General features: G+C 51.8%; 1 protein-coding gene across 1 annotated transcript in view; it reads right to left on the bottom strand.

Annotated features, from left to right (window-relative positions):
- Window positions 1-7,638: 7,638 nt before the first annotated feature.
- The window catches only part of COL5A3 (collagen type V alpha 3 chain), a gene marked incomplete at both ends in the record, with an annotated part of 34,196 nt that continues 20,870 nt past the window's right edge, over window positions 7,639-20,964 (bottom strand). Inside the window, 32 exons of the mRNA XM_084250324.1 lie at window positions 7,639-7,785; window positions 7,876-8,115; window positions 9,097-9,165; window positions 11,405-11,517; window positions 11,598-11,796; window positions 12,253-12,306; window positions 12,695-12,730; window positions 12,811-12,864; window positions 13,083-13,190; window positions 13,377-13,430; window positions 13,915-13,968; window positions 14,137-14,244; window positions 14,400-14,453; window positions 14,598-14,651; window positions 14,920-14,973; window positions 15,157-15,210; window positions 15,802-15,909; window positions 16,375-16,428; window positions 16,550-16,603; window positions 16,714-16,767; window positions 16,960-17,013; window positions 17,090-17,197; window positions 17,799-17,852; window positions 18,351-18,404; window positions 18,560-18,667; window positions 18,780-18,887; window positions 19,645-19,698; window positions 19,946-20,035; window positions 20,199-20,306; window positions 20,436-20,489; window positions 20,581-20,634; window positions 20,734-20,787. Of these exons, the coding sequence (XP_084106450.1) occupies window positions 7,639-7,785; window positions 7,876-8,115; window positions 9,097-9,165; window positions 11,405-11,517; window positions 11,598-11,796; window positions 12,253-12,306; window positions 12,695-12,730; window positions 12,811-12,864; window positions 13,083-13,190; window positions 13,377-13,430; window positions 13,915-13,968; window positions 14,137-14,244; window positions 14,400-14,453; window positions 14,598-14,651; window positions 14,920-14,973; window positions 15,157-15,210; window positions 15,802-15,909; window positions 16,375-16,428; window positions 16,550-16,603; window positions 16,714-16,767; window positions 16,960-17,013; window positions 17,090-17,197; window positions 17,799-17,852; window positions 18,351-18,404; window positions 18,560-18,667; window positions 18,780-18,887; window positions 19,645-19,698; window positions 19,946-20,035; window positions 20,199-20,306; window positions 20,436-20,489; window positions 20,581-20,634; window positions 20,734-20,787 (2,622 nt within the window). The remainder of the gene's footprint in view (window positions 7,786-7,875; window positions 8,116-9,096; window positions 9,166-11,404; window positions 11,518-11,597; window positions 11,797-12,252; window positions 12,307-12,694; window positions 12,731-12,810; window positions 12,865-13,082; window positions 13,191-13,376; window positions 13,431-13,914; window positions 13,969-14,136; window positions 14,245-14,399; window positions 14,454-14,597; window positions 14,652-14,919; window positions 14,974-15,156; window positions 15,211-15,801; window positions 15,910-16,374; window positions 16,429-16,549; window positions 16,604-16,713; window positions 16,768-16,959; window positions 17,014-17,089; window positions 17,198-17,798; window positions 17,853-18,350; window positions 18,405-18,559; window positions 18,668-18,779; window positions 18,888-19,644; window positions 19,699-19,945; window positions 20,036-20,198; window positions 20,307-20,435; window positions 20,490-20,580; window positions 20,635-20,733; window positions 20,788-20,964) is intronic.

A 20,964-nucleotide genomic window follows, 5' to 3' on the forward strand; every position in this document is an offset into this window, starting at 1 on the left:
AAGGGGAGTGATGAGTTATTTTAGCATAAATTTGCAGTTTCACAAGTTGAAAAAGTTCTAGAGATCTGTTGCAGGCAATGTGAATCTACTTAACTCTACTGGGCTATACACTTAGAGATGGTTGAAATACTAAGTTTTAGGTTATGTGTGTGTGTGGGGGGGGGGGGTTAACCACAAAAAGAATATAAGAAATATCCCAAGAGGTGGGGGCATGTACGAAGGAGATGAGAGCAGCATCGGGGAAAGACAGGACACTCTCAGGGTCAGTCTGATCTTCCACCTGCTCTGCCTCCTGTCTCCCTAGCACCTCCACTGTCACCTTTAGATCTCAAGCCCACCCTCTTACAAGGAAGTCCTGGTGTCTGGCATTTTGGACTCCAGGACACACATCTGCCCTGTGGGGATGGCACCTCTTTGAGTGGCCTATGTGGATTGGCCTGGGTCTTCTTGCCACATGCCTGCTTGTGAATCCATATCTCTCATCAGTGCCCCTGGGCCTAAGTGTGTGAGATGTCACTTGGCTTTCACCCTCTCTCTATATGAGACTCTGCTTCAAGGATATTCCTCCAGGAAGCTTTCCCTGACCACGCTGCCTTTCCCTTTCTTTGTATGAGTCTCTGCTTCAAGGATACCTTCTCCAGGAAGCCCTCCCTGACCACCCTGTCTCAAGGCACACTCTTTCTGGTCCTGCTCCCTGCCTTATTTTTCTTCATGGCACCACCTGACAAGTCAAACATGGATTTGCCTACTGGCTCCCAGTCCTACTGGTGCATTAATATCATGAGGGCATAGTCCTTTGTTTTATTCACTGCTATATTTCCAGAGCCTAGAATAGTGCCTGGCACATAGTAGGTGCTCAGCAAATATTTGAATAGATGAATGAACAAATGAGTGAATAGATGAAAGAATGTGTAGGGTAGGGGGAGACCTCTGGAGCATCCATAATGGAGTTACAGTTACATGAGTCTGTGTATGTAACTTATATGTTGGTGGCATGTCTCTATGTCGGGCTGTGTGTCCTGCTGTACACGTGTGTGTCAGGCCCCAGAATGCAGTTCTGTGTGTGACAACAGGTGTCTCTTCCCAGGGGTGGCTGCACCTCTGAGTGTGGGTTTGTTAACACAGTTATGTGTGTGCATGTTGGGGGGGCTTTTGGTGTGTCTCTAGGCACAACTGGTCTGCAACTGTGTGTGGCCTGCTATGCATGTCAAAGTATCTGCATCTAACTGAGGGTGTGAGGGTGTGTGTAACGTGTTTATCCTTCTCTGAATGGGCCTGCCTTGACCTGCAGCCATGGCAGGGGAGGCTGCAAGATGAGCGTCTGATTCCCTGGGCCCTTGGTCTGTGTATGAATTTGTGTGAGTATCTCAGGATGTTGTAAATGTGTCTGTATAAAATCCCCACTTCACCCACTCCCTACAGCCACATCAGTATAAAGCCACAGGCAGCACCCCACGCTGGCTGCTCTGCCCTGCCCCCAGCTCGGAGCAGTGAGTGTAATTGTTCAGTTAGCACTAGCCACGCGATAATTACGGCTGCTGAACATGCAAATCAGCTGGGGGCTTTCCCAGCAGCAGCCAGGGCACTGGCGAGGATGCTGAGTAAATACTCAGAGCTGAGTGTGGAGGCCCAGAATTCCCTGCTTACACCTTTGTCAATCACCCTTTAATTTAACAGGGCCAGTTTCTAATTTTTTAAGGAGCTTTTAGCTAATTAAAGAGGTCTCATTACATTAATTGTCCCTCCCTTCCAAAATACCTGCACAGGAGTGGGACTAGAGTTGCGAAAGCTAAGGCAGGTGGATATGCATTCAAACCCAGGGCTTGAATTAGATGTAATGTCTTTTTAATAAAGGAAAGCATTCCCCTAAAGGAGAAGATGGCTTTTTGTTTAGCAGAATTTCTGCATCTAGATTCTGGGAAGTCATTGTGTTCCTCAGGTCCTTATATCTGCAACAAGGAGATAGAAACAGAAACTTCCTCAAAGTGGTGATGAGATAGGGGTCTCCCTGCTGGCCTAGGAGTTAAGTCTCAGTACTATCACTGAGTTTGATTCCTGCCAGGGAGCTAACCTACATATGGTGCGGGAGACCTCTCCTAACTCGCCTGCTGCTCCCCTCAGCAGTGTATTTCAGTGGATCCACCTGTTCTGCTCCCCACTCTGTCTCTGGTGAATCCTCTCACCTCCTGTACCTCTGGCCTACACCCCAGTTCTTATAACATAAATAAATAAATAAATTTTTAAAAGTGGTGATGAGGAATGAATTCACCCAGGGAATACACATGTTGAGCAGTGCTTCCAGGCAGACGCCCAATGATAACTGGTAATAGTGTCAGTTGAGCTAGCCATGGATCATGTGGGCCTGAAGGAAATGGTCTGTAAGAAGCGCTGAATAATGGCTCTTTGTAAGAAAGCCTTAGAGGGGCCCCCCTGGTGGCGCAGGCGGTTGATTGGTCAAGCGCAGTGCTGTGAAGTTGTCTGCAGCCTATGAAGCCCAAGTTCAATCCCAACCAGCAGGGGAGATGCCCACATGACACAGCAGACCTCTCCTGTCTCTCCCGCTGCTCCCCTCAGCAGTATATTTCCATCAGTCTGCCTGTTGTGTTCCCCACTCTGTCTCTGGTGAATCCTCTCACCTTCCCGCACATCTGGCCTATACTCCGGTTCTTGTATATATGAATAAATAAATTTTTAAAAAGAAAAAAAAAAAAGCCTTAGAGGGAGTAAAGAGGTTAGGCAAGGAGAGACGCTGGGGAGGCAGAGTTGTGGGAACTCAGGACTTGGAGACAGCACACCTCCAGTGACAAATGCAGTGATGGGGACTTTTGGAGACAAGGATATTTGATTTTAATTTGTGGATTTTCCTACAATGAAAATCCAGGTTTGCACACACACACTTACACACTGACCATCAGTAAAAGTTGTATTCATTCACATTATTGGGAGAATTAATGAAAGCTACTTTAAAAGCAACCTGTATTACTACCTCACAGACTTAAAACACCCAAGTTAGTTCTTAGCCATGTCTGATGGAGGTTTCCTGGGCCCACCCTCTCACAATGAAGTTACTCCACACAGTAACTCAGAGAACCAGGCCCCTTTCCAATTTCATATGTGAAACACGCATTCTACACATGTGGTCTCCCATGTCATGATAGAGTAGGGAGAAAGAGCTTGGAGGTCTATGCAGGGGGTTCAAGTCTACCGCACTCCCTTGGTCACTATCCGGTCACATGGCCCCAACCTAACTTCAAAGAAAACTTGTAAATGTGTTCTCAATTATGTGTGTCCAGGAAGAGGAAAATAACATACAGTCTTGAGTTAAGGCTATTTGAGAGGGGAACTATAAGGAGAGCAATCCTATGTTAGGGTTGACAGAGGAGAACACAGAGTGAAGAAATCAGCCAAAACAACAAATCAGAAGAAGTAACCAAAAGAAACACTGTCCCCTCAAGAGCCCTTATTGGCATTTGACGGTTTCTGGGTTCTGCACTGTATGTGGGACACTCCCTCAAAACTCTATGTGGCTCTTCCCTCGCATCCTTCAGGTCTCTGCTCAAATGTCGTCTCCCCAGTGAAGACACTGCTGAGCACCCTATTTCAAGTACCCCCCCCTCACTCCACCACACTCTATCCATGTAACTTGTTTGGTTTTCTTTTATAATAATAACTACTACTTGAGGGCCTCCCTGGTGGCGCAGCGGTTGAGTGCTGGGTTGTGAAGCTGCCCGCAGCCTCTGCAGCGCCGGTTCGATCCCCAGCTGCTCCCCGGCCACCGGAGGAGGGTCCCACATGGCGCGCAGACCTCTCTTGACGCCTGCTGCTCCCCTCAGCAGTGTACTTCGGTCCTTCTGCCTGCTCTGCTCCCCGCTTTGGTTCTGGTGAATTCTCTCACCCTCCTGTGCCTCTGACTGTACCCAGTGCTTGTATAAATAAATAAATAAATATTAAAAATAAATAAATAAAAACTTACTTTAAAAAAAAAAAATAATAACTACTACTTGAAACCACAGTATGGAGCTTTTTTGTTGCATAATATCTGTTTTCCTCAGGAGTAAGATCCTGAGAACAGACATCACATCTTCCTTCTCTCCCCAGCTTTGGTAGCAGCACCTGGAGTTGAATGAACACATAATAGAGCTAAATGAACAAACGAGTAAAGGAATGAATATGTGACCTCATCCATCAACCTCTGGGCACCAACATTCTTCACAGAGTCAGGACTCTTGGTAACCTTATTGAGTGAATAAATAAAGGAATCCAGGACAAGTATTCAGTTGGCCTTAGAGGCAAGAAGTGGCAGAAGGTGGGGAGAGCACTATGGGGGAGGGCTATGGGAACTCTGCTGGTGGAGCGAAACTGTGGCCACACCTAAGGGGAGAATCTTATGCTGTTAAAATATTAATAAGGGCCTCCCCTGGTGGTGCAGTGGTTGATCTCTGGGCTGCAAAGCTGCCTGCAGCCTCTGCAGCGCCAGTTCGATCCCCAGGTACCACCAGCGAGGGTCCCACATGGCGCGACAGACCTCTCCTGCCGCCCGCTGCTCCCCTCAGCAGTGTACTTCATCAGTCCATCTGTTCTGTTCCCCGCTCTGGCTCTGGTGAATTCTCTCACCCTCCCGCGCTTCTGACTGTACCCAGTGCTTGTATAAATAAATAAATAAATCTTAAAAAAAAAACTTAAAAAAATATATTAACAAGGATGCAAAACAATGCTACTTCAGGAAGAAGAAAGAGGGAGGACCTCCCTGGTGGTGCAAGGGGTTAAGCACCACACTATGAAGCAATCGCAGTCTCTGTAGCACAAGTTTGATCCCCAGCTGACCATGGAGAAACCCACATGGCATAGCAGTTCTCTCCTATATCACCCACTGCTCCCCTCAGCAGTATATTTCAGTCAGCCTGCCTGTTCTGTTCCCCCACAGTGAGTGAGTCCTCTCACCCCACACATCTCTGGCCTGTACCAGAGCTCTTGTATGCGTAAATAAATAAATCTTAAGAAAGAAAGAAAGAAAGAAAGAAAGAAAGAAAGAAAGAAAGAAAGAAAGAAAGAAAGAAAGAAAGAAAGAAAGAAAGAAAGAAAGAAAGAAAGAAAGAAAGAAAGAAAGAAAGAAAGAAAGAAAGAAAGAAAGAAAGAAAGAAAGAAAGAAAGAAAGAAAGAAAGAAAGAAAGAAAGAAAGAAAGAACTTACGAACAAATGAACGAAAGAAAGAAAGAAGAGAAAGTGGAAGAGCAGCAGCAAGACAAGAGACAGAAGTCACAAGGTAAGTCTTAGGTTTTGGGAAGGCAACTTACCCCAGCCCAATGCCTCTGCTCACCCACATCTACCTACCCAACTTTATTCAGACCAGCCCTCCACTGATGGGTGGGGAGGCAGGCATTCTCATTCAACTCAACAATGTCCATCAACTGATAAACAAAAATGTAATATATCCATACAATGGAATATTATTCAATAATAAAAAAGCATGAAGTACTAATGCATGAACCTTGAAAGCATGAACCTTGAAATGCATTGAAAGCATTTTCAAAGTGATAAAAGCCAGACATAAAGGGCCATACAGTGTATGATTCCAATCATAAGAAACACTGAGAATAGGCAAATGCACAGAGACAGAAAGATCAGTTTTTCTACCACTGAGGGGCTTGGAAGAAATGGAGATTAGCTGCTAATGGTTATGATTTTTCTCTTTGAGGTAATGAAATGTTCAAAATTGCTTGTTTTGATGGTTACACATGTATGTGTATATGCTAAAAAAATTAACTATACACTTTAAATGTGAAATATATTGTATATGAATTATATCTCAATAAATCTGTTTAAAAAAATAAACCCACAACCCAATTCAAGTTGAATGAGCCCAACTCTCATTCTAATAGATCCCACCTTGACTTACCAACTGCCAATAGGGGGTGGAGACCCCCTATTCCTAGCAACCTCTGCTTGCCTCTATGTGCTTCATCCTGCTACTCAAATCAGTCTTACTTCAACTCAACCCAGCATCCAATTTCAAATCCTTAACTCGATCCAGTCAACACCAGGCTCTAAATCAAAGTATCCCATCATTAACCCATAACCCTAAATTCACTCAACTTACCCCAGACCAACCTCCAATTCAACTTCTCTTCAAACCATTTTCAACGTGACTCATCCAACTCCTAACCACAACCTCCAGTTTACCTCATGGTTCAGCTCCTCAATCAATTCTCTTCACCTCCAATCCACCCCCTAACTTACCTCCTGGAGTTTTGACCTCTGGTCATTTTACCTCAAAGTAAAACCACATCCCATGTATCTCTTACCCCACCTCCTCAGCCTAGGCAGCAATGGACTTATCAACGTCAACCTGGAGAGCATTTTTGTTTTTGGGTTTTTTTTTTTATGTCTTTCAAATGGGTTCACAATTTTTTCCAGTTTTATTGAGATATAACTGACATATGAAATTGTATAAGTTGAATCTGTACATGTGTTGATGTGATAACCTATATATTACAAAATGAATGCCACCATCACATTAGCTAACACCTACAATCACATCACACAATTACCATTTATTTGTATGCAGTGAGAACATTTAAGATGTACTCTCTAACAGATCTTTTACTGATTTTTCTTCTAAGGGTCTAATTTTATAAGCATGGCCATCACCTCTAGTGGGTTTGATTATAAATAGATTTCCCCCTCTCCCTTCAAAGCCACCTCCACCAAAAGACACAATTACTTAAGACAAATGGCAGCAGGTATCTCAGACGAGACAAGAGCCAGACCCTAAGAGAGATATAGTGAGCGCCAGAGGGAAGACACAGGGACACAGTTCACAGGTTTATTCTCAGACTCAAGATGTCAATCAATCCCTAAAGGCCCAGGGACAGGGTGAGGATCATGCTAGAATCTCTCTCATCATATCCCAGCCTTCCCTAAGGAGAGAGCAGATAAAATATACAACAGAGGGGATTTTCTCTTTGAATACAGACCCAGATATAAATAGGGCAGCACCATAAGGATCCAGATTCACCCCCCTCCAACCCTAAATCTTAAATCCCTAAGATTCACCATCTTAGTCCCTAAATCACCTGGCATGGTAAGGTGAGTCTGGAGAGATACGAGGGGGCAGTATTCAGAAGTCATTATGGGGACCTCCCTCAGCCCAGGGAAGTCCCACTTCCCTCTGTAGTCTGACTTCAATCCCGTCTGTAAGACGTTCCATGTGAAAACAGGAACAAGCGAAGAAGTCCCAGCCTGGGGTAGGAGGCATCCAGTGCTTCACTATGGGGGGGGGGCTAGCACCAGGGGTGCTGACCGCACCGACCACAGAGTGGGGAGACATGCATGGGAGGCGTTCGTCAGCTCTGAGTTCGAAGTTCCTTGTATGGGGCTGTGGGGGTGAGGATGGAGGGTGGGCGGGCATGGGGGGTAGATAAATCAGACTAAGTTATGCCACCTGTATGCAGTGATGTGGGGGCAAGAGGGCCCAGCCCCTCACCCCCGGGAATGGAGAAAGAACATGATTTGTCCATGATGACCAGACCCCCCTGGCTCCACGGTCATAGGAGACGATAAATACGGTGGCTTCAAAGCCTCAGCACCAAATGTGCCCCTGCCTGGGCACCCTTCTTGCCCCTCCCAACCCCAAGGTGCTCAGCTGCTGAAGCAGACGGGGCCCAGTTCAAACCCAAACTTCTGGTTTGTCTGGCCAAAGTCACTGGCGGCCACATCCCTCAGGGGCAGAAACCCCACGCGGGAGGAGCTGAGCTCCAGAAGCGTCTTCTTCTGTCCCTTCCGGAGCTGGCCAGGGGAAGACAGGAGTGGCCAGTTAGGGGGAGGGCGTCGCAGGTCTCCCCTCCTCATGCTGGCTGGCCCCAGCCCTCCCCTTACCCGGCAGTCGTCGTAGGGGACACGGATGGTGACCGCTGCCGTCTGGTTGAAGGACAGCTCCTCACCGTTGGCCCCCAGGAAGCGGAGGGCACGGCCATGGTCGCCTGCGGCTTCGTCCAGCCAGGCGGCCGAATTCTGGCACAAGTAGGTGAAGCGCTGGTGGGCAGTGGCACTGAGCAGCTTCAGGAAGGTGAGCTGGACCACGCTCACAGGGGACCCGTCAGCATCCACGTAAGAGAACTGGTGGGGCAAAACAGGAGACAAAGGATGCTCTATCTGCCCCTACTCTTCCTGAGAAATGCCTCCAGGGCCGCCAGGCACACGTGATCAATGACACAGAGAAACTGTTTATCCTTATTTAATGATTGTATTTGATTTTAAATGTTATTTAATTATTTAAAATGTTTAAATTTGTAACTAATAACTGAGTCTCAACCCAATAACCAGAGAACTGGCTTGGGAACAACTTGAGTATGTGACTCTGTTTTTTCAACTGTAGGTTAATGAAATCGATATATAGCTCCTATATCTCCAAGGAAATTTAGCACCCAAGTCAGAAGGTGTCGTGACTATAAAATAGGCATGACTGAAGAACTGGTATGAGAAAATGTCTCAATACCTCAATAACCTTTATATTGATGTGACAATACTTTTGATATATTGACTTAAATAAAATAAAAAACATAAGATTAACCTATCACTGCTTTGAAATTATTGGCTTGTAATGAATCCTTCTTGGCTTTCCTTTCTTCCCTGTATTGTTCGCACTTCCCAAAATGATGTTTTCTGGAATCACCTTCCAGATAAACAACTTGTAAGAGTCTCTGTCCCAGGGCCTGTTGGGGGTGGGGGAAAACCTAAACCAAGATCACCCCTCATGTTCTTATTTATTTCCTGGTGGCTGTCTGCCTCTCCCAGTAGATCAGCTGCCTAGAACACTTTTCCTTATCCTCCCTAACTTGCTCACCCAACTTGCTCCAGACTAAGCTGAGCTATGACTTCTACCATTTCTTTCAGCACTGCCCCTGAATTTCCACCATACTCTGTGCTTTCCCCATCACATGTCTGATGCTGCCACCATGCTCTCCCCCCAACCTGTGGTCACCATGAAGGCAGAGGCAAGTCTGTCTTGTTCATTTAACCCCTGAGGGCCCCTTCTCTACCTCCCCATGTGGGTTCCCACCAGTTTGCATCCACCCCCACCTCAACCCAGCAACTCACCTTCTTCCCTCGACGGAATGTGCTATACCAATTTCCTGGCTTCTCCCTGGACCATGAGGCCAGTTTCACCTGGGGGATGGAGGAGGGTTGGGGTAGCAGATGCCCTGGGATCCACCATGTTCTTTCTGCATACCTCCCCACACTGAAGTGTAAATAGCCAGAGATATTTTCCTGGTTAATTGTAAATATCCAGGACTCCTAGGCTGTTTCCAGCCATGGGAGTGGACTTAGCAGGTGCACAGGACAGGCTCAAAGCAGGCCCAAGGCCACTGAGGCAGCCCTGAACTGATGATGAACAAGAATTGGTGGATAAATGCCCTAGTTCCCTCTCTGCCCAAGTGGAATGACTTCCAGATGTCTGCCCCACATGGTCTCCCAAATGTCCTCAGTGGAACTAAGCTTTGGTGTCCAAATGGTGACATTTTTAACAACACATCCCTATTGGCTGCCTGCCCTGGCCACTTTCCTCTCCTGGTGCCTCCTGGGCTCATTTCCTAAATAAGCAGCATGCCCTGATGAGCTGTCAGAGAAGGCCAAGCCCTCAGAGGCCAGCAACTAGTTATGGATCAAGCCTGCACTTACCCCCACACATGGACATGATACTGAACTTCATAAGAAATAGTCACTCATCCAGGAGACCAAAAAATATTTCTCATAGATATTTGTCTTCAATCACAGTCCTGGCTTATAATCTACAAAAGTATTGGAATTTCCTAAACTGTTGAGCTTACCAGAGGCTTCTCATATTACCTTAATGAGGTGACTTTGGGGGAAGCACTTAAGGAAACCTTGTATTAACTGGTTGATACTTCTAATCCCACCCCTAAATCTCTGGAAAGGGCAGAGGGGCTGGGGGTTGAGTTCACTCAATAGTTGAACTAATGGTGCCAATATAGTGAAGCCTCTGTAAAAACCAAGAGGACCAGGGATTTGGAGAACTTCTAGGAGACGTTGCTCCTGGATTGCTCAGGAAGGCTCCACCCCATCCCCTCATCCTGTCCTATGTCTTCCATCTGGCTGTTGTATGCTTTGTAATTAGTGATTAGTGAGAAATCAGATTTCCTGAGTTCTGTGAACCCTGCAAGCAAATTAATTGACTCTGAGGAGGGAGGCGTGGGAAGCTGTGATCCATAGGCCGTGTGTCAGAAGCAGCACAGGTAACCATCTGGGCTTGCGATTGTTGTATGAAGTGGAGAGTGGTCTTGGGAGACTGCCCTCTTAGCCTGTAAAATCTGATGCTCTCTCAGGTAGTGAGTGTCAGACTGAGTTGAATTCTCAGACACCTGCTGGTGTTGGAGAACTGCTGGTTGGTATGGGGGCGCCTCCACATGCCCACATTGGGATTGGGTCCAAGAGCCCTAAGCAGTGGAGAGGGGCAGTTCTGGGTGTATCTAAATTCCTGACCATTGATAGGCCTGAGATCCCACTAAATCAAAGCTCTGACCGGTCAAAAATAATAATATCCAATAGGAAGGGTGTTACTGAACACTTGTGCAGGCCTGCCTTGCTCCGCACCTGCAACAGGGCAGTAACACAGCATAACCCAGGTCAGTGTTAATCAGTATTTCCTGATATGTGTGCCAGTATCTTGATGGTACAACTGCCCCATAAGATGGTTGTTTGATTGAACCCCATTTTACAGAAGAAAAAACTGAGGTGACAGATCCAGATTTCAACCCAGGCATTCTGAGGTTCAGAGCATGGCACTTAGTAGAGGAGGCTTTTAGGCTTAGGGCTCCCTAATGGAGAACCCCAGGACTTATGGGGCACTTTCCAGCCCCCAGCCTGAGGGCAGTGTGTTCAAGGGGCTATGAGACAGAAGGTCAGGAGGCGGTATGGTGGGTGGTGAAGGGCTAGGGCTCCAGCCAGACTCATGGCCTCTCCAGATGGCTATTTCCTTCTTTGGGGGAAGATGATGATATCTCCACCTTGAGTAACTGGGACTCAGTTAATGCAGCTGAAGGCTGCATTATCCAGACATAGCCCCCGATCTTCAAGTCCCCATTATGTGGCACAATATGCACCACTGATTTCTGTAGTAGAGTCTGTCTGTCTTCGCCGTGGAAGATGAGCTCATATAAGCAAAGAGATTTTTTTCTTTCTGATTCTCTGCAGTAACCCCGCTGCTTCACTGGACTTGGAACACAGTAGGTGCTCAATAAATGTTGAAGGACAGCTAAGGTCCCAGACAAAGTCTGTGCGTGTGTGTTGTAAGGGGAGTCAGGAGATGAGATGGTTTCAGGAAACAATGTCCTCCTCCCACTAACACCCCCACCCTACCCCCGCCGGCCACCTCAGAGGCACTCACTGTCTCAAACTTCTTGTCTGGGTAGAGACAGGTCTCTCCTCCCGCAGTGAAGTTGCACAAAACCCTAAACGCATCCCGCGCGCAGCCCTGGTTGGGGTCAATCCAGTATTCCCCTGCCGAAGAGCAAGCAGGGTGGGTGAGTGGAAACAAGACCCGGGGGACCTCTGCCCGCACCGGACAGGTTGGGCCTCACCGTCTGGCAGGTGCGGGTGGTTGCGGTGCAGTTCGCTGCACACCAGGCCAGGACGCTCAGCGGTGCCCGGAGGGCGCTGCAGCTGCTCCAGCTCCCAGCTCAGCGAGGAGAGCGAGGCCACCACTTCCTCCAGGCCGCCCTCTGGGGCCAGAACTGAGCGACGGCGCCTGCGCAGTCCCAGAACTTGCGCGGGGGGACCCTGGCATGAGCGTGTGCAGGAAGGAAGGAGAGGGGAGCAGAGGGCAGAGAGACACAGTGGGAGAGACCGGCAGGATGAAAGAGACATGGCAGAGAGAGTCAGAGGCAGCAATGATACAGGCCAGGAGGCAGAGAGATACACAGGAAGGAGACAGAAATAAAAAGAAATGGAGAGAAGCAGTAGTAAGACAGTAAAAGAGAAATAAGACCACAAGGTCAGGCAAGGAAAGAAGGGGGTGAGGGGGAAAATAATGGAACAAGTATTTGAAACAGAAGGAAAGGGTGGGAGAGATAGGTTGAGAGAGACAGAGACCCCTTGAAGTCCTGACCCCCTCCCCCAGCCCAGAATCTCCTTCCCTCCCACCTACATTCACTGAATATCTGGTTTGTGCCCTACCCAGTTGGAGGAGGCACAGGGGAGGCTGTGGGGACACCCCAACATCCATGTGGAACTTACCGGAGGGCCAGGGGGCCCTGGGGGGCCAGTATCTCCACGGGGACCAAGGGATCCCTACAGAGAGAAGTCACTTGGGAGTGAACCCTGTCTTTGGAGACACTTCCCCCTCCTCCCATACACACACCTCAGGGAAGAAGATGCAAATTTTAGCACCAAGCATAAAAGGCACATTTTCTCTCCATATTTTAACATCTCTAAAATCACCATCTTAACATCTCCGGCAAGGTGCCATGTACTTAGCAGTTTATAAAATAATAGTGCACCTTACAATTGATGGCATCTTAGATTTGATGAACTACAACCATAGGTGTCAAATAAATATTTGTTGCATGTGTGGCTGAATGAATGAATGAATGAATGCAAAGACATTTAGGGTCCTGGTGCAGTAGAGGTGACCTGAGATGTGGGGCCCCTAACTGTACTTACCGGAAACTGTACTTACCGGGGACCCCTTTGAGCCCTTCTGTCCCAGGGGGCCCTGTGGGGCAGAGACAGACAGAACCTGAGTGCTGGCTGGCCCACCATGCTGACCCCACCCCACTAACCCCTCATACTCACCGCCACGCCTGGGGGCCCAGGGTGACCGAGAGAGCCGATGGGACCACGGGGACCCTGGGGAGAGGACATCAGTATCATCACGGCTAGAGTTCACCCCCATGGTCCAGACATAGCCCCCGATCTTCAAGTCCCCAGATGGCATCTCTGTTTTCCCCAGATATAACCCCTGTCATTCCAGACTCGGGCTTCCTAACAACCCACATCCACAGTCTCCAAAGAAGACCCCTCTCTCTGAGCACATTCTTCCCACTTGGGGTAGGACACACACTTACCGGTTCTCCCATGGGGCCAGGGGGGCCCTGCACACCTGGCAATCCCCGATCCCCTTTCTCACCCGCCTCCCCGGGAGGGCCAATGAGGCCCATTAATCCGATGTGGCCCTGGAGGAGAAAAGAAGCACAGGTGGGGAAGAAGCGGGGATGCCAAGAGATTACTCTCCCAGAGCTTTAAGGAGAATGGCTTTGGAGGCGAACGCTTCCGATCTCTCGCAGCCCTCCGGCTGGCATGGAAGGTGGAGGAGAGGGAAGTAAATGAGGGAGAAGGATAATGACAGGCAGTGTCCTTACCTTTTCCCCCTTGAGGCCAGCATCTCCCTTCAGCCCTGGGAGGCCAGATGGCCCCTGGATAGAGAATGAGGTTCAGTGGATGAGTCTCAAACACAACACCCAAGGTCCAGATGGAAAACTTGAGGATGTCAATTGGGAATTTACCCAGATTTCAAGCGGGAATAACCAGAGATATGGTCACGGTGATGGTCGGAAGACAGGAGGGACGGTAAGGGATACGATGGGGCTGGAGGATGGCCGATGTGAGTGGTCAGTGGGCAAGAACAGTGTGGATGTTCAGTGCAGAATATCAAGTACAAACCATCCAGATGGTGGGTCAGTGTGGGCATCCGAGCAGACCACCAAGATGAGTGGTCAGAGTAGATGACCATTTCGATGGTCAGGCCGGACCACCAGAAGGATGGTCAGTGAGAGGTCAGCCTGCATCATCAGCACCCATGGTCATGAGATGGTCACTAGATGGCCATTGGCACTCCAGTGTAAAAAGTCAGGGACGGGACCTCAGGGATAGGACCCCAGAGACAAAGAAGACTCTTACCAAGGGGCCAGGAGGGCCCATCTGTCCAGGAGGTCCCAAGAGGCCTGGCTCACCCTAAGGCAAACAGAACATGGGAAGGCTACACCCTGCCAGAAGCCAGTGTGGGTGCCACCACTCCTGACCAGGGCCAGCTTCTCTCAATTGTGATGAGAAATAATGAGGTGGGAGCACAGAGAGAGGGTCTGATCCCACCCAGCCTCACCCTGTTCCTGTCCCACTCACCACAGGGCCAGGGATCCCTCGAAGACCTTCAGGCCCAACACTCCCAGGAGGCCCTTGAGGCCCCACTGGGCCTCTCCTCCCTGTGGGTCCATCAGAACCTGGGTGCCCCTGAAATGGCAGGGACAAAGGAGAGAAAGGAGAGAGTTTGGGGGGTTACCTGTCTTTTGAACCCCCAGCCAAGAGCCATCAGGAAAGGGGAGGGAACTGGGGTATCTGTGGGGGTGACAGGCCTCCTCCCCAACTGTTGGGTGAGGGGCACTCACCTTGGCACCTTTCTCCCCTTCTCTGCCTTCTCGACCCATGCGACCAGAGGGACCCTGAGCAGAGAAAACTGTGTGAGGGGAGCTTTAGGGAGTGAGTGGGGGCCACAAAGGTGAGTGGGAGCTGTAGGGTGAGTGGGGGCCATGAGGTGAGTGAGACAAGGTGGAGCCAGGGCAGCCAGGGGCACAGCCATCACTCACCCTTTTGCCAGGGGGCCCAGGGGGCCCAGGTTCCCCAGAAGCTCCTGGTGGGCCCTGTGGAGATTACAGTCAGCGGGACACTTGGGCTGACGCAGGGAGATTGACCAGCTGCAAGATGCTCTGATCTGGAGACAGCTTTCTCCCAGCATCACCCCACACAGCCACCTCACAACTCCCCCCTCAAGTGGCTCACATTCTCGATGATGCCCCAGAAAGGCAAAGCAGGAGCATCTACAGGGGTTCCGGGGCCCTCCTTAGCCCACTTCTCTGACTCCAATTCACCCACCAATGCCCCATCCCAGCACCACATTCCCGAACTCACTGGTCCCCCAACGTCACCAGGGTCTCCTCTCTCTCCCGGAGGGCCATCTATCCCCTGCAGGGTGGGGCACAGAGTGGGAAGGAGTGATGGGGCACATGAGAACTTGAGGGTGAAGGCGTGCAGGAAAGGAAGGTTATTTGCTCCACTGAGCTCACCCAGGTCTGGGGCGGTGGGGGTGAGGATGTGGACATAGTTAGGGAAGATGCTGATATTGGGAGGAGGGGGGGAGACACCCACCGCAACTCCAGGGTCTCCAGGGGGTCCTAGGTCTCCTGGGAGCCCAGCAGGGCCCTGAAACAGAATGATCACTGTAGCACTGCAGTGCTGAGTGCGCATTTATTTACTTAACCCATGAACGAGGCCCAGGCACAGCTCTGCTTGCTGGGGAGGTTCTGGTGGCCAGGACACACGGTCCCTGCCCGGGTATGCAAACACCACAGTGTCTCCTGTGCAGGAACCAAGTGAGAACCACCGGCCTCGTCTCTCTGTGTCCTCAGGATTCCCAGGAAGAAGCAGCCCTCAGAAAAGGGCTGCAGCAAGCGGTGGGGTGAGGAGACTTGGATGGAGGCCCCACAGACTCAGAGACCCCTCCCTGCCCTCGCCACCCCACCCTCTGCCTGAGGCCAAATCTCAACTGAGACCCAAAATTGATGTCAACACGGGGGATTCCACTCCACATGGAAGTGAGTTTCGTGCAGAGAATACATACAATCTCTGCATCTTTATGTTCCTTCATGCATTGGACCACTTGTTCATTCATTCATTCATGTTCTTGGAATCAGCACATTTGAGGAGGGGTGATGGCTAAAAGTTGGGGAGCAGGTTCAAGCAGACCCTGGAGCTCCCTCCCTCATCTCTGCCTCTACCTCCTGCATGACTCACCATGTTCCCTTTGGCTCCATCCTCTCCAGGAGGGCCTTTCTTTCCTGGGGGCCCAGCCGCCCCAGATGGACCTGAGTCCCCCTTTTCACCAAGCTCTCCTCTGGGCCCCTTGGCAGAAAGAGAAATCAGAGGAGCCTGGACTGTCAGGCCAAGGGTTAGCACATCTGCACTCAGGCATCCTGGTGGTCTGGCACTTTCCTGGGGTCAGAGGTCAAAACAGCCTAGAGGGGTCAGAGGGATCTAGGACTCATAGGAGTCAGGGATCACCATGGTCCAGTTGCTCACATCGGCAAGGTTGGTCTAGCCCCTGGGCCACCCTGGAGTAAGTTAGAAAAGACACCCCTGGTGGTGCCTTTGGAGGCCCAAACCAGGCTCCTGACTTGGATTCGAGCCTCCTCCCACCCTCTGCCCTGCACACCGTGCAGCACACGGTCCTCTCCGAGGCCTGCCAGGGCGCTGGCATAGAGATAACTCAGGGTGCCCATAGGACTTGGGTTTGTGGGTGACCTAAGGCTGCCCAGCATGCAGGGGTTCCCTGAGATAGGTGCAGGGGCACAGGGCGCAGTCACTCACAGGGATGCCTGGGGGTCCTGGGGCTCCTTGGTCTCCAGCCTCCCCTGGCTCACCCTGAAGGAGGCAATGTGAGGGTAGGGAGGTCCCATCTGTAAAGGCAAGGAGGGGTTCCCCAAAATAGCTACCCCCATCAGGACTGGTTTTCCCTGCTCAATCCCTGCCCTCTATCTCTTACCTTCTCGCCTACAGCGCCTGGCTGACCAACTCCTCCAGGCAGCCCGGGGGGGCCCTGAGACACAGCAAGGGACAGAGGTGAGACTGGGCAGTGAGAATAACCCCTTCTTAGGAAATGACCTCCCCACCTCAGAGGCATCCTGCCCCCCCACCCTGAGTCATCACCTCTGATCCACTGGGGCCCTGGGGGCCCCGAGGCCCTGGAGCTCCATGGGGACCCTGTGAGACAGCAGAATAGCACCCAGTGACTCTGTGGCCTCCCAAAAGCCTTCAGAACCATGACCACCACCCTTGCGGCTGCTGGCTACTGCTAATTCTTAAAATGACAATGTGCCCCGCGATACGCCCAAATCAATCCAGTGGCTGTTCCCATGCTAACACCCTCCCACCTCCCCCCCCCAGTGACCATACCATGGACCCTACGTCTCCAACCTCCCCCTTCTCTCCAGGAGGGCCTGGTAGCCCCTGCGGAACAAAGAAACAAGATTGGGGCACAGTGTGAGAGGATCCAGAGACCACACCCCCAAATCCAGACACTCACTTGCAGGCCAGGAGGGCCAATCGTCCCCACAAAGCCTCTCACTCCATCATCTCCTTTCTGCCCAAAGAGGCCTGGGGGTCCCCGGCGTCCCCGTGCCCCATCTGCTCCCTGGGAGAAGCACAGAAATGTGCACGTTAGGGTCCGGGTCAAGAGTCAAAGGCAGGCTGGGAGCCGAGGTGAGGGTTGGAGCCTGGGCAGGAATTGAGCTGGGAGAGGGCCAAGGTTGAGTTTGGAAGTGGGGTGTGGGATGGGTTGGAAATGAAGTCAAGGGTGGAGTCAAAGATTTGGAGTGGCACTGGGTGGTGAGTCAGATTGAGGTTGAGGTGGGGGTCGTGAGGAGGGTTCAGATGGGGACGAGAAATAATTTAGGGTTGCGTTTGAGGTTAGGGTCAAGGTGACATTCAAAGTTTGAGCTCAGGATTGGGGTCAGGTTTGGGGCTCAAGGAAGGAGGGTCAAAGTTTAGCTAATGTGAGATCTGAAGATAAGGTTTGAGCTGGGACTGAGGCGAAGGTGGGGAGCAGAGTGCAGACTGGAGCTGTGATAGACTTCAGGGTCGAGTTGAAGCTGGGGTTGAGTCAGACTCTGGGGTGAGGTCATGTTGGGTATGGCGTGGGGGACTGGGCCTGAGGTCGGGTCTGGTCAGAGTGCAGGCCACTGTCTCTTCCCCTCAAGGATCCAGAGGCCAGTCTCGGGGCTGGGAGCACTCACCGAGGGGCCTGGGTGCCCCACAGGTCCCTGTACGCCTGTTGGTCCGGGTGGGCCCTGGGATGGGGAATGGAATTGGAAAACCCCTCAGGTTCAAAACTGTGGGGAGGAGAACTAAAGGTGTTGTCCTCCGACCTGCCCGCTCCCCCACCAGGAAGCAAGAGCCTCCTCTCCCGCCCCTAGCCCCATCTTCCCAGCCACCTCTGGTGGAATCAGACCCCGAATCTGCCCTAAGCCTGACCCCTCAGCACATTCCCCTGAAGTCCCAGCAGCGCCCAGGGGCTGTGGGAAGCTGTGACAGTGAGACTTTGAGGCCATGCAGAGCCTCGGGCAAAGAGAACACCATGCCACAAGGAAAGGCAAAGGGATGGTCTCCCTGGGGCCCTGCAACTCTGCAATTGACCCCTATATCCCAGGGAGCTTGAGTAGATTCTGTCACCGGCAGGTGTCAAGATGGGAATCAGGAAGGCAAGAAGTTCTGTTGCCTCCCCCAGCCATCTGCCGTGCGCTTTTCTCCTCCCCTGGAACCACCCCCCTTTCTGGGCCCTTACTCACCGTGTCCCCTTTATCACCTTTGCTCCCCTTGTGACCAGGGGCTCCCACTTCCCCCTGCAGAGCCAACAGGATGAAAAAGGACCTGGCGTGGCCCACCACCACCACCACCACCACCACCACCACCACCCCCCCTCCACACCCTACCTCCCCAGCTCCTCCCTCTACCCCTACCTCTACCCCTCTACCCCTACCTCTCCGTGAACTCTCACCTTGTCCCCCTCCTCTCCAGAAGGCCCAATAGCTCCAGGGGGTCCAGGAAGCCCCAGGGGCCCTGGGATCCCATCTTTTCCGGTGGGGCCAGGGGAGCCACGTTCACCCTGATGGGGGCGAGTAGAAAGGGGATCTTAAGGGACAGGGCAGTGTGGGGGGCTGGTATGTGGGAGGGCAGGAAGCTGAGGTTGCCTGAGGAATAGGGAGTCAGACACCTACTGGGAACCCCTTCTCTCCTGCAGGGCCCACAGGGCCTTGGCCTCCACTTTGACCAGGAAGCCCAATGCTTCCTGCTGGACCCACAGCACCGCGCTCCCCAGGGGAGCCCTGAAAAGAAGTGGAAAGTCAGGAATAAACAGCAATAGTAACTCATTTACAGGGAGGTTTCAAACTACCAAACTTGGGCCCTGAGTTCAGGGGTTACAGCTGTATATCCAATCTGTTCCCCTGCCCATCGCAGCCACATCTGAGTCGCGTCTGGTCCCTCCTCTGCTCAGAACCCTCCATGGCTCCCACCTAACTCAGGAAAAGCCAACTCCTGTGGACGGCCCACCAGGCCCTGCTCACCCTCCCCGTCACTCCCATGCCCTCACCGCCTTCCTCTCTCCCCAAGTTCTCCAGCTGCGGGCCTCAGGACCTGCCCCTATGCTCCTCCCTCCCTGGGAGCTGTCCCCAGATACCCCCAACCTCCTCCTTCAGGTCCTCATGTAACCTCAGGAAAGCCTCCGCTGACCAGCCTGTTCAACTGCTCTTCCCAAACTTGCCATTTTCTGGGCAATTTTGCTTCCTGACATTCACCACCACTTGACCAACCTGAACATAAGCTCCAGGAGAAAGCAGGGCTTATATGTCCATGTCTGGCACACGAGCTAAGCATGTGTCAGGAGGAGCGTCTCACTGACATTTACCGAACTCTCCGAAGTGAGCTATGCACAGATGAGGAAACCGAGGCTGTCCCAGTGAGAGGCGGACCTCCCTGAGACCCAGGCCCGTCTGAGTCCCCAGACATCGGACTTAATCATCAAGACCTGAGTTCCCTCCACCCTGCCCATCTCCCCCACCTAGCAGATGAGGTTACACTTACATTGGCCCCGATGGGGCCAGATGGGCCCTTGTCACCCTTCAAGCCAGTAGGTCCCTGAGGGAGGAGATGATTCACACGTGAGACCCCCAGGTCACTCTGGGGGTCTCACAGTTTCCACCCCTGCCTAGGCACTGAGTTGCGGGGATCTGTCACCTCCAGGTCCCTCCAGGGGCCATTCCTTTACTTTCCCGGGGACCCCTCCCCAGGATGCCATGACCATGTCCCACCCCTGAACTCCCCTTTCCTTCTCCGCTTCACAGCCCAGCCAGACACAGGCAGGAGGGGATCCAAGTGTACTCACGGGGTCCCCGCGGGCTCCTAGAGGGCCAGGAGAGCCCCTGGGTCCAGGCGGCCCTTCCTTCCCAAGGGGACCCGGTGGCCCCAGGTCCCCCTGCAGTAGTAAAGAGGAGGGAGGTGAGGCTCCAGAGAGGGGTACCTACCCCTCGGTCTGTGAGTCTGGGTGACCTCCTACATGGGGGCAGATTCTGAGCCATGAGGTAGCATGAAGCCATTGAGGAACATTTGGGGTCCCATCCCCCAAGGATCAGGCTCACCTTGGTGCCCTCTCTGCCTTCCAGGCCTGGTAGACCTTGTTCACCAGGAGGTCCAGGGGGCCCTGGGGGCCCCCTCTCACCCAGAGGCCCTGCTTCACCTGTCTTTCCCTGGAAAGGAAGAAGGTTCACTGCGAATGGAGGTGGCCTCAGGTGGGGTTTGATGTGTGAGATCCAACTTCCCCCCAAGTATCCCCCAACTGCTACAAACTGGGGACATTTGTGGGAGTCCACTCTAACCTGAGGACCCACGACACCGGCTGGTCCAGGTGGGCCTGTCTGACCTTGGAAGCCCTGGGGAGGAAAATAAAATGAGGGTGTTGCCTGGGAGGAAAAAGTAGAGAGCCTAATAGGATCAGGGGTCAGAAGTCAAGGGGTCACTCACCAGCTCTCCTCTCTGTCCAGGGTGCCCCAGCCGTCCATCCTTCCCTTGGGGACCCTGGAGGACAAGGTGGTAGAGAGTTGAGGCACAAATAAGGACCCTCCCACTGCGAGGTGCCCCTTCCCACCTGCTCCCAATCAAGGTGAGCTCACTTACAGGGGGACCCTTTGGCCCAGGGAATCCAGGAGAGCCTTGCAGACCTGGGAGGCCCTGAAATGGAACCAGAAGTCATCATCTCATCCCTCCTGCTAGACCCTCCCTGGCCCACATAGTGGCAGCTCCATACTATGCATGCGGCATACTACAGGCCAAGCACAGCCACACGCCACCTGCACCAAGTCACGCATTCACCACTGCAGACCTCTGGGTTGGGGACTGTGGTTATGC

Source organism: Talpa europaea (genome assembly GCF_964194135.1).
Source record: "Talpa europaea genome assembly, chromosome: 12".
Lineage (NCBI taxonomy): Eukaryota > Metazoa > Chordata > Mammalia > Eulipotyphla > Talpidae > Talpa > Talpa europaea.